We start from the raw sequence: 12,552 nt of genomic DNA, 5'->3' as shown, positions 1-12,552 counted from the left end.
CAGCCGTATTCGACGATAAACAACACGCGAAAACGAGGTTTTTGTCAGTCTCGGTTGGTTCGTTAGTCGGAACCTCGAAGCGACGAGCTACCCCGCGGGCCAGCCAGCAAATCTGCCTCCTTTCGACGTACCTAACGGGCGACGGAGCGTTGAAAACGGCGTTTCTCCGAAATTCGCGCACTTATGTTTTAATTTTACGTGTCATTAAGCGTTTTGGTTACCGAGAACGGTTCCGGAGGCCTCAGATCTCCGAATTTGCCCGGGGAACTTAATTAACCCTCATAGGTTATGAATTGCCCCGACCGCGACGTCGAATTTTCCGTCGGATTTTCCCCGATGTTAGGTGGAGCTATCATTTTCTCGGGTTCGTTAGCTGAAGATAGAAGGCTTTCACGAGGTTTCGATAGGAAGGGTTGGAGAATCTCTGCTATGCGCTTTCATTCACTTCTTTCGGTCAATATTAAGACGACCGGTCGATAGCGTGAAATTTTTGAGTCGCTCTCATAAAAAATGAACCGATTCTGATCTACAGTGTGAGTCTTTGACTTGTACAAATATTTCAACAGTAGATTCTTGAGGTCAAAAGAAACACTTTTTTTCCTTTACCATTTTTTCCGAATCGGCTCGGTTTAAAAGATACAGGTTGTTGAAAAACCAAGAAAAAATGATATTTTCAGTTCTATCTCACAAACGGTTTTATCGAATGAAATAAATCTCGGTATATATACTTCATTCACTTTTATTTTAGCATTCGGTTGGCCATGGAAATTTGACACATTTCACTTTGTATAGTACGAAAATGTGGGGTTATGACGCTTGTCAAAACATTTTTGGGTTTTGAATCAACGCTATGTTGCCCGTTCTACGTAAAAGTTTCTGTTATTACGTATTTTATATGTCGAATCTCTTCGGAAAATATGTGACGAACATAATTGAAGTTTATACAAACTGATTGAAGGCATACCAAATTCAGTTATTTGCATGGAAAATACAAGAGATCAGTATAATAGCATAATATGCACTAGCTTGAGGAGAGTTAATGTTCGTTATCTTCTTTGGCTTACATCATTTGTAGATTTCAAAAATATTCACTCGGAGATGAAATGGAAATGATGCAATGGTTGGGAATGGGTATCTCCCGAAGGAATTAACAGATAATTACAAGAATGTTAAATCATCTTGCATCAATATAAGTAAAAGGAATTGAAGGAAGTTTCAAGTTAAGATGAACTTCACCTTTGAACAAAAATTTCACATGAATAAACAAGTAACAGGGCAACTTGCGCGTATTTGTGCCTATTCATCTTAATACATCGATGTAATAATAATAATAAGTCAAATGAAAAATAGAAAAATCCATTTTAGGGAACTTATTCTCCGATGACGTTTATCGAAAATCCTGTAGTAAAATTTTCGCATTAATTCACTCGAATATGAAATTCTCAAATTCCACCACTTTTTTGGGTCTCCCAATAAAAGGAAATTCTTTGTCATCCTCTTCATTCACAATCTTTCTAATTGTGGAAATATCCAGCAGAAATATATGTCGTTTAGATTTAGATGAAACATTATATAAATTCTCTTACATCGAATATGTTCCCTACCGTCTGACGTATTGTGAATTTTAGAATATCAGGGTATAACTATTTGAATGAGCGGACCTGAATTCTAAATAGCACTTTTTGAAACTCTGTCTCTTTTTTCTATCACTTTCGGCATTTTCGTAATAAAAATTGATATTAGTTGTGGCAACGGCGTTATGACATTAACGACATTTCATGAGTGCCAACCTAACTTCGTTCTAGTTACAAAAACTTGAGAAAATTATTTCATGGCCAACCGACTCCTAAAATAAATTTGAATGAAGTATAGTTTTTCATTCATTTAATGAATCTTTCTCGAACACAAGATATCACCCAGTTCTTCAAGTTTTCTCATAATGACCATAACGTACCATAAAAATACCAGAAATTCAAAGGACCCAACTATTCAAACTGAATTGGACGTTATCGAATGAATATTTGAACGTTTTATAAATTATAAGAATTCCTCATATTTTCTCGTATAATGCTCCGTTTTCGAACAATTTGATGTTGAAAAATCAAAAAGTATTTGTGAAATTTGAAAATCGGGTACTTTGGCTGAATACAACTATGTTTAAAAGATCCACAGATGTCTAGTTTCACAATTTAGCTGATGGTAATTTTGTTTTTTAAGAGGTGGCGCAGCTTATTATGAAAACTCAAAATGGCTATATATTTTTATCTTGGATGAATCGAAAAAAATGTTATATGAAAAAAGTGTTTTTTTGGAACTCAAGAATCTACTGTTGAAATATTTGTACGTATAAATAATGTATAAATAACGATGGGAGTCTGATAATATTGAAGTAGATCGCAGGCGATTCAAGTCTGATCACCTCTGATCTACAGCATCGAAATTGGTCACTTCATTGAACGATGATAGAGTGCTAACGATTCAAGCAATTAATACAATAATAAGAATTAATTCAGATGCATACCACTCGCCGATATGAACATCAACATGTGTTCTGAATTGAATTAGCCGATTTGACATCGTCAAGACAACTAAATTGAGAACGTCCCACCGAAGAAGAGCAGATGCTGACTATGGTTTCGGCCTCATTTGACCTCTTCAGAGCAACACAGCCCCTCCGACGGAAAACCGCTTTGGAATTGATGGCGCTTGGCGTCTGCCAGTATTAAATCAGTTCTCCAGTTAGTTGTCCTGACGATGGCAAATCACCCAGTTCAATTCAGATCGTAACACTTGTTGATATTCATATCGGTGGGTGGTTTGCAAGGTGGTATGGTAAGAACCATTCTCTCTGAATATTCGAAAACTACTGCATCGGTCAAAAACATTTTCCTTCAAGTATTTTGGCTCAGAGTTCTTCGTATAGGTGATTTCTCCCTCCTCCCAGACGACTGACTCCGAAAATCAGGAAATCCCAGACCAAAAACTTCCCCTCTCGAACGAATCCATTCAATTTCTTCCGGGCCGTTTGACAGACATTAGGTCCCCCCCCCCCATCAGACCCCATTATTAAAAAAATCCGTATATCATTCTCGAGCACCTACCGATGCAATATCTTTGCATCATTCCGCCCGGCTGGTATCGGAAAAAGCGGCGATATCAGAGACACCTGCGGTACGTTGTTGCAACGAGGGGGCGAAATTAATTTCGCCCCCGAAGTAGGTACATCAGAGGCGTCCCCGCGAAAGTTTACGACTTGAAATACGTTCAGTGTCGAGGATGACAGAAAAAAACGAGATGGACCGTCGCATCCGATATGGCGACTTGGGCTCTGACTGATGGATGGCTTCGGGGCGTATTCGGGAAAAATTACTGGGGTAAATCAACCCCTAGTGTCTGCATAACTGAAGGAGAATCTCTAATAAAAGTTGCACTACTACTATGGGAATAGAAGTTAAAATATATAGTCCGTTCTATAAGAGCAGAGCAGTTGGCTGGCCTTGGAAATTTGACACATTGCATTCTGTATATAGACCATATTAGTGAGGTTAGAATCACTCAGTTGGCGGGAGATCCATATTCAAATTGTTTTACATAGGAATCGACTTTAAGATGGAATATCGCTAGCTAGAAGTAAATGTTAATATAAAGACATGCAAAATTGGATGCCGCAATTATTAGAGGTTGTTTCCAAGTACATTTTACATCACAATATACTTTTATATGTCCTAAAATCAAAATTGAACACATTATTATACGGAATATATCCGTATGTCGTAGATCATTTCTGCTATACGTCAATCATGAACCGTAACAAAGAAAATGACATGCTACGCTTGCGCGTTAGAATGATGTCAGCTTCAGAGGTTAGAAACGAAATGAAGCTACGACAAACTTCCATGGATCTTGCTGACCAATTTTATATTGATCCATTATTAAAAAAATATACCATTTTATTACGAAATTTTGTTTTCAACTTGTTAAGAAAGGATCATAGAACACATTCCAACAGAAATAAATCTTAAGAAATTCGCTAAAATATCCAAAAACAGGCGAGAAGTACGCGGCATTTTTAGTCCCATAAGAAATGCATAGGGAATTCAGGGACCAGATCCACGGATGGATCGCGATTCAAATTTCCCGCCTAACCTCACTAATATGGTCTATAGCAGAAAAATGTGAGGTTATGATGCTTGTCAAAATATTTTTATATTTTGAATTAATTCACAATGTGAGTTTACTTATTCGATTCGATATGACGAACAAAATTACCTTTAAATATAAAATGATTAAAAACTAAAAAGTTTCTCATCGTATGTCATAGGAAGAAGTGTGAAACTCTGTGCTCCTGTCAGGGGTGAGTAAATCCAAACACGACGAATGATGGTGCGGGCGTAGGCGAATCCCCTGTCGGAAAAATGTCGTGAAAATACACACGGTGTTCCAGATGCGAATTTCATCGGAGATCTTCAAATCTCGTTCATAATTCATGGGGAACTAATTGATCCCCGCCATCCCCCGCCGACAGGGGGCGCACCCCCAAATTAAATTTCGAAAAACGGAGTACTTTTCCCGCGCCGCGGCCAACATTATCGTAAACATCTTTACGATCGTCCCGTAAAATCCAACTTTTAATGCCGCGGAACGTCTTGAACAAGCGAAACCCCATATTTTAGGGGCGCATTATGAATTAAGTCGCGTATTAAGTGTTCGCGAAAAGGAGGCGTTTACTTAGACGTTTGCCGCGCGCAAAGTGGTACATTGTACCGACGACGGCCCGATGTAAAACGTTCGGAAATTTAGAAATTCAATTTGGCGTAGCCACTTTCCATCCCGCCGCGTTGAGTGTTTCAATTTCGGGTGTGGATGGGGATTTAGACGGGCAAACATGGCGAAACAACGAAAGAGCGCTGTGCGATTAGGGCCGTATCGAATTTTCGACGGAGCAAAGTGCAGGAAACTGTTAGGAGTGACAACCTACGCGAAATATGGATGTTTGACGTCTTCGAGATGGGGATGAGTTGTTGTTCCTGGAGATTAAAGGTGTTTATGATGCGAACGAGCTATAAATTCGAATTAATTGGATATCTTGGCAGAGATTATCTCTGGATTGATTTGTACTTGGACGATCCAATCAGGTTCAATCTAAATTTGAGGAGTACCATATGATCAATAAGGTCTGAAAATCAAAGCTGTGTAAGAAAGCGTCCATTGGCCGAGAGTTTTCGATGAAGCCGTGGTAAATATCCACTGAAAAAGATTCTTCCTCTTCGTTCAGGACCTCATCAAACCCAGCCACCCTCTTCCAAAAATAACATTTTTGAAGTAACGACGCCATAAAGGAAATTCAATTGGTCCTTACCCGTCTCGGAACCGCCAAACTGGATCTGCCGCCGCTTAATTCGGCGGAAGAATTAGCATTTTTATGAGACGCCCAACCGCCAACAAATTACCCATAAGTAATACAATGTGAAGTTATAAGTACGGAGGGCGGGTTCTTCTCCAATATAGATGTAAATCGGCGGATGACGACTGAGGTAACTGCGAAAGTTTAGGTTTTTGGCGGCCGCAGTCCGAATTATACCTGTGCAGATGGCTCGGCGGATGCGGGGGATGTTAAATCCCGATGAAACGGCCTGTAATTTTTCTAACGGGTTTAATTGTTCGATCCCAGAGGTTCGGGGGAAATTGCCTCATGAATTTTTTTTAATTCGGTTACGTTTAAAAATGAAACACGGCTTGTACGTGAATCCTCGGTCTAGTACGTGTCAGATATAATTTTCGGTTGAATTGTGGGCAGATTCTTCTTGTACGAAAATTCCATATTCCCATAGGTATGGAGATGCTGCCTGTTCTCAGATAAGTACAGATTTCGCCTGTATGAATCTGATAGGCGAAGGCTGGTCTCCCATTTGTTGTAGCTGTAGCTATAAACTAGCAAAATATTCTTCGAATTAGTTGTCGTCTTGACTTGGGTCTCTTTGCTTACGGAACTTAGCCTCGAAAATAGCTCAGGGGTATACCTTTACTGTCATGTTGATCCGGAAAGTCACCCTTCGAAGTAAAACAGTTGGAATAGTTCATATGTCGCTAAGGAGACTCACCGGACCCTTGAAGGGTCCGACGCGGTAAATCGTGTGATGCCGGCTTAATAACGGCATCTAATTAGGGGGACCAACGGACGTAGTTGCAAGAACACCTTTGAGCGTCCTATTTCCCCTACGCTCGAAGGCTCTTCTCAAGACTTAATATGAAATCTGAACTTGTTATTGATACGACGTTGGAATATTTGAAATTCGACCTGCTTAGATAGTGGAGCGGCAGTTTGAGCTCGTTTGGTCGAGATCGATATTATATTATTGATAATCCGAATACATTGTTTGTTCACAAAAAATATGGCAAAGGTACCTGATTGACAAGGCAAAAACTTTGGAGGTATTCAAGAAAGAGAGGAGGTCCATCAAACAGGTTATTAATAATGAAAACAGTTCGATGGCTCTAATTGGCGTTGCTTTCTAAGTCCTTTTGTCGTTCTCAATACTTTCCTTGAACGTCCTTAGCTAGTCGATGGCAGTTTACCTGCATCCACCTAAGATTTTTACAAATCCAACGCTCGAAATGTTGATTCTTCATTCCTTTGCCTTCAAACGGAGGCAAGCCTTTCCAAATTCCGTCAAATACTCAGTGTAGGACGTCATACTACAGGAAATATCAATAACTACGGTTCCATTCCATTGATAATTGCCGTAGAAGTTCGGAACTCCCGTAGAGCTGCCGTTAAACCGCCTATAATGGGAGCGTAAAACTTCGAAAGTCATTTGAATATTATTGCATGTTCATCGCAGTTTGCTCCCGAAATCAACACACTTTTATTCGACAATTAGACCGGTCTTTCTCGGATAATTCACGGGCCAACGGCTTTATTACATCCTTCGGTGTTTTATCCTTCGGATTCCTGCGTTTAGAATGCTTTTTACAACGCGGAATATGAAATTTATCATGGGGTTATCACTTGAATCTTTTCGGTGAGGGCTCGGCCTTGTGCTGCTCGAATCTCGCTGTGGTTATGAAAATTCCTGAAGGATTTAAAAAGATGTCTGTGTTATAACTACTCGGATTTTTTTTCCAGATGATCAATTCTTGTTTCAGTTTCTCATCTTTGATATTTGACATTTTCAGAGCCAAACTTCGTGGGTTCCTTTGATATCGGCGACTATGTACTCTTCTTCTTCCGTGAGACAGCCGTTGAATACATCAATTGTGGCAAGAGCGTTTACTCCAGAGTGGCAAGAGTATGCAAGAAGGATACTGGTGGTAAAAACATCCTATCGCAGAACTGGGCAACCTATCTGAAGGCCAGACTCAACTGTTCCATCCCTGGGGAATTCCCCTTCTATTTCAACGAAATACGTAAGTATACCCTTCACACAGAACAGGAAACTTTTCATCGCAAACGCATCACTAGGAAGGGACAGGGCTTAAGACTAAACAAGGACAGGGAATTAGGTTTGAATAACACAAAAAACCTGTTGTGTTGTAACGCCCTTTGTTTAACAATCTTTTTGGCCTTAATACGTTATAAAATTTCATTCTCCACCCCTTATATCGTCCACTCCGTCGATAATTTCAATTCAGCGAATTCGACCCCGTCCCAGAGACGAACTCCCTTTGATGTCAGTTCCATCCTCGCCCCCGAGTTGGTGAAAGTTTGACAGTCCGAGTACAAATTGCTAGCTCCTTTGCCCGGCTCGTGTTTCTTGTGAAATGCGAGTAATATATCATTATGGTCATCGGGTGGACATCTTGTTACTGCCTCGTGGAACTTACGCAAACTACTCTCACCGACGACGACGCGATAAATTGCATGCATATGACGCCGAAAGCAACATTCAACTTGGCAAATTAGGCGTATTGCTGCGTCTACGCGAAGTTCTGAAGAAGTTTGACGCTCAGTTTTGCCCCGGAACATCTAAGGCCTCGCAAATCATCGACGTATTCGTTTTTAGGGAAGTTATGTGGAAATTGAAGCTCGGTAATGGGGAGCAAGAGTCTTCCTTTAGTTGGAAGTTTGCTTAGAATTAATCTAACGTAGAAACGTGTGCGCCCACTCTGATGGTTCCGGGCTTTTCCAGTGTACATTCCTTGGGCGTATTCATTGCGGTATGATATCCAACTGGATGGGTTATTCTCTTGGGTTGTTACGTTTACACACCAATTTTTGGCCATCTTGTAGCGACTACCCTGAATGTTTCAGTTTCGACAGAAAATTCGTAACTCCTGTTGCGAAATTCCATTCCACGGTTCGCTATATGATTTTATAGAACCAGTGAGCCACCTTTGAGTCGCCATTTTAAATTCCTCTGGTAGAGTTCAGAGCTCAGTGTAACCGTTGATAAATTTTTAACTGACACTATGTTTTTGCGAATTTTTCACTTCAATATAACGTTTCTGAACTCGTCCATTGCTCCCCAAACAACGCTCTTTATCGTACCTCTATGACATCTTTCCTTTCAGAGAGCATCTACAGAGTTCCAGGCGACAACAATAAATTCTATGGTACTTTCACTACCTCCACCAACGGTCTGATGGGTTCCGCCATATGTTCTTTCACTCTGAAAGACATTCACGCCGCCTTTGCCGGAAAATTCAAGGAACAAGCGTCATCTTCTTCTGCTTGGTTACCGGTGTTATCTGGTCGTGTCCCTGAACCACGTCCAGGTACATGCGTTAACAACACGGAAACTTTACCGGATTCAGTGCTCAATTTTATCAGGTAAGATAGTGTTCTATGCTTACAGAGCAAAGTATTTTTTTAACTTCAATTAATTTCCCCAGATCTCATCCCCTGATGGACTCTGCAGTCCAACACGAACACGAGAAACCTGTCTTCTTCAAGAGAGACATAATCTTCACCAAATTGGTGGTGGATAAGGTACCGGTTGACATTGGAGGTGCCGTTCTGGACTACACCGTCTACTACGCTGGAACAAGTGAGTCTATATTCTGACATAACCTATCTTTCATATCTACAATTGGTACTTCGCCTGTTTCAGACGATGGACGCGTCCACAAGATCGTGGAATGGCAGAAGGAAGACGGGGACACTTCGTCGATCCTTCTTGACGTGTTCGACGTGACGCCCGGCGAGGCTATCCAAGTCATGGAGATCAGCAAGGAGCACAAGGCGATCTACGTGGCCTCGGACTTGAGGATAAAACAGGTCGATCTGGTGATGTGCAACAGAAGATACGACAACTGTCTGAGATGCGTGCACGATCCTTATTGTGGATGGGACAAGGACTCCAACGTGTGCAAGCCTTACTCCCCTGGGTGAGTTGAAATGAACCATTTGGTAGTTGGTTTCCTTCAACGGGACGGTACTCACGTGAAAACAGTTTAAATGTTTTTTTCCCTAGAGATATTACGTTGTTATAGGAGATAATATAGGCTATGAATATACGTGAGATATAGACTCTAAAACATATACGCTACGGAAGATAAAGACTGTGTAAGATATGGCCTGTGGAGATATCGGCTGCCTATGAGAAAGCTTGCGGATATACGGGCTGCGAGAGATATAGGCTGCGGAATAGCTGGACTGCGGGAGATATAGGTTGAGGAAGATATAGGCGGTTAGATTTATAGTCTGTACAAGATATAGGCTGCGAAAATTAAGGCTGTAAAAGCTCTAGCCTAGAAGACATATAGATGACGAGGAACATATAGGTTGAATAAATATATGCTGTGAGAGTTATAGGCTTGGAGGGTTATAGGCCTGGAGAGTTATAGGCTTGGAGAGTTATAGGCTGGGGGGAGTTATAGGCAGTGAGCCATAAAAGCTTCTGGAGATTCGACCTTTCCAGTTAAGGAAAATTTTCAAACATGGAACATCAGCTCGGATAACAGTCTCAACTAATTCCTATCAAATTCAGAACTTTTCTGCGAAGGACGCCATTGTTCCACCGTTGAAAGAATAAGTGGAAGCAAATAATTTCCATTAATCCTCCACTTCTAACTGCAGCCTAGGTGACGTCGAAAAAGGGGTTGAAAAACACTTCCCTCATAGAATTTCATGAGGCACGCAACTTCTCCGACAATCTCCCGGATTGTCTGAGCTCGATGCTAATTACCACTCTCGCAGGGCACTCGGCATTATTCATCTTTTCGTTTTTCCTCCGCTTTTTCTAGCCGGTCGAAAAACCCTTCGTTTCCTTCTCTTTCGCGAACGATTTCCAATCGGAACACATCGAATTTTGTTTGTCGATCGAAAGGGCGCCGCGGGGTTACAGTGGCCGCGGGCGCTCTGGAATCAACAAACGTTTATTTAGACCGAACGGAAATCTGGAGTTCTCGGCCGAGCCGAGACATCCGCAGTGTTTATTCGGCATATATCGGTATGCAAATAGATGGCAGGGACAGGGAGGTGAATCGACGTGAAACTTTCCCTCCGAGCTCATCCCAGCGTCGACTCGTCCAGGGAATCAACCGGGGAGAACACAGAACAGTCATTCAGATGTCAGCCAAAATGTGACATCACGTTTACTCTCAAAGTGCTTGGCCACTAGAACTGGTAGATCACGTGAAACAAAGCCAATAGAAAACCGTTCACTCTTTAAGAAGTCAGTCTCTTAACTCTGTATGATAATGCAGCCCCACATAATAACACCATGCAGGGGATACATCCCTTGGCCCAAATCTAATCGAAATGGCTTGGGACCTTGCACTGAGACCCCTTGACACTCAAAAACTGAGCCTGAATCGCCTCAACATTCCGAGATATGTGACCTCAATTTCGGCAACGAATAGAGCAAGATTTCTTCGTATAACTTGATGCAGAGACGATGCCAAGCAGTTATTGATGCACGTGGTATATTTATAAATACACCACAAGTCTCAATTGATATTAATTGTCACTCGGAAGAGGAAGGGAAGAGTCTTTCAAGAAAATAAAGATGGCGACCATTTCAACAAAGAGGCAGCACCTTCTTGAAAGTGTGCAACTCGAAAGAAAGTCATCTCTTGCAGATGACAGCTTGTATCTTAATAGTTGTTGGTATAAAACTCTTTTAATGAGTCGATTAGAGTGTAAAGGAGCTGCTGACAACTTTTTTTCGGTTCTGAGAGTGTTCATCAGCCGACCCCTTGACACTCAAAAACTGAGCCTGAATCGCCTCAACATTCCGAGATATGTGGCCTCAATTTCGGCAACGAATAGAGCAAGATTTCTTCATATAACTTGATGCAGAGACGATGCCAAGCAGTTATTGATGCACGTGGTATATTTATAAATACACCGCAAGTCTCAAGTGAAATTAATTGTCAGTCGGAAGAGGACAATTCTTCGTCTTTCAAGAAAACGAAGATGGCAACCATTTCAACAAAGAGGCAGCACCTTCTTGAAAGTGTGCAACTCGAAAGAAAGTCATCTCTTGCAGATGACAGCTTGTATCTTAATAGTTGTTGGTGTAAAACTCTTTTAATGAGTCGATTAGAGTGTAAAGGAGCTGCTGAAAACTTTTTTTCGGTTCTGAGAGTGTTCATCAGCCGACTCTGTGACTCCACCGCCGCCAATGCCTTCCCCCCTCATATCATCCGAATAATATTCGCCGTATATTGAAATTTGGCATATATACAAGCATTTGTGAATAAATATCTCCGAGATCGATTCTCATGAGTGGTTTTGACGCTCTCTGATATCACCGACGCGTTTCCACTTTCTTACTGTTTTTGCTATTTTTCAATTTCATGCATGTCTTCCGATAATACCTTCGGGCCCTACCGATCTCGAACGCATACAGGAACTTCTGTATAACGCCAGAGTGGAAGTTTATACGATGAAATAAGTTTCTCTATAACTCCTTCCAGGCTCCTCCAGGACGTATCGAACAGCACCGTCGACGTGTGCGACAGCAGCGTCGTGAAGAAGAAGATGATAGTGACGTGGGGTCAGAGCCTGCATCTGGGCTGCTTCCTGAAGATGCCCACCGTTCTGTCCTCCCAGACCATCACCTGGTACCACTATTCCAAAGACAAGGGTCGTTATAAGATACAGTTCAGGTAAGGATCGTGGTCTATAGAAGTACTTGGGGTAGATATATATCGAAATTTCTCGTTTTCAGACCAGAGAAATATATCGAAACCTCCGAGAGGGGATTGGTCATCATAGCTGTCACAGAGGCGGACGCCGGGCGTTACGACTGTTCCATGGGCGCTTCGTTGTTGTGCTCCTATAACGTCACGGTGGACGCACACAGATGCGCACCGCCGGCCAAAACCAACGACTATCAGAAGATATACTCGGACTGGTGCCACGAGTTCGAGAAGTACAAGTCTGCGATGAAGACATGGGAGAGGAAACAAGCTGTAAGTATCAATGAAACCATCATGGCGACGTGTTGTCATTTATCCTAGGAGCATATCTTCCTTCTGCAACATATTAGTTGTGATCTGTCAAAGTCTATCAAAAAATGGCCGCTAATTTGACACCTGTCAGATTTGACATCTGTCAGATTTGACATCTGTCAGATTTGACATCTGTCAGATTTGGCATCTGTC

General features: G+C 41.7%; 1 protein-coding gene across 2 annotated transcripts in view; it reads left to right on the top strand.

The window, feature by feature from the left end:
• The window catches only part of LOC123314745 (semaphorin-2A), a 336,596-nt gene that overhangs the window by 322,359 nt on the left and 1,685 nt on the right, over positions 1–12,552 (top strand). For both annotated transcript variants that reach the window (XM_044900073.1, XM_044900072.1), the window contains exons 7-12: positions 7,177–7,407; positions 8,512–8,770; positions 8,833–8,987; positions 9,051–9,327; positions 11,863–12,054; positions 12,117–12,360. In XM_044900073.1, the coding sequence (XP_044756008.1) occupies positions 7,177–7,407; positions 8,512–8,770; positions 8,833–8,987; positions 9,051–9,327; positions 11,863–12,054; positions 12,117–12,360 (1,358 nt within the window). The remainder of the gene's footprint in view (positions 1–7,176; positions 7,408–8,511; positions 8,771–8,832; positions 8,988–9,050; positions 9,328–11,862; positions 12,055–12,116; positions 12,361–12,552) is intronic.

The sequence above is a fragment of the Coccinella septempunctata genome, chromosome 6 (assembly GCF_907165205.1).
Source record: "Coccinella septempunctata chromosome 6, icCocSept1.1, whole genome shotgun sequence".
Taxonomy (NCBI): Eukaryota; Metazoa; Arthropoda; class Insecta; order Coleoptera; family Coccinellidae; genus Coccinella; species Coccinella septempunctata.
This window is presented reverse-complemented; position numbering and strand designations above follow the sequence as displayed.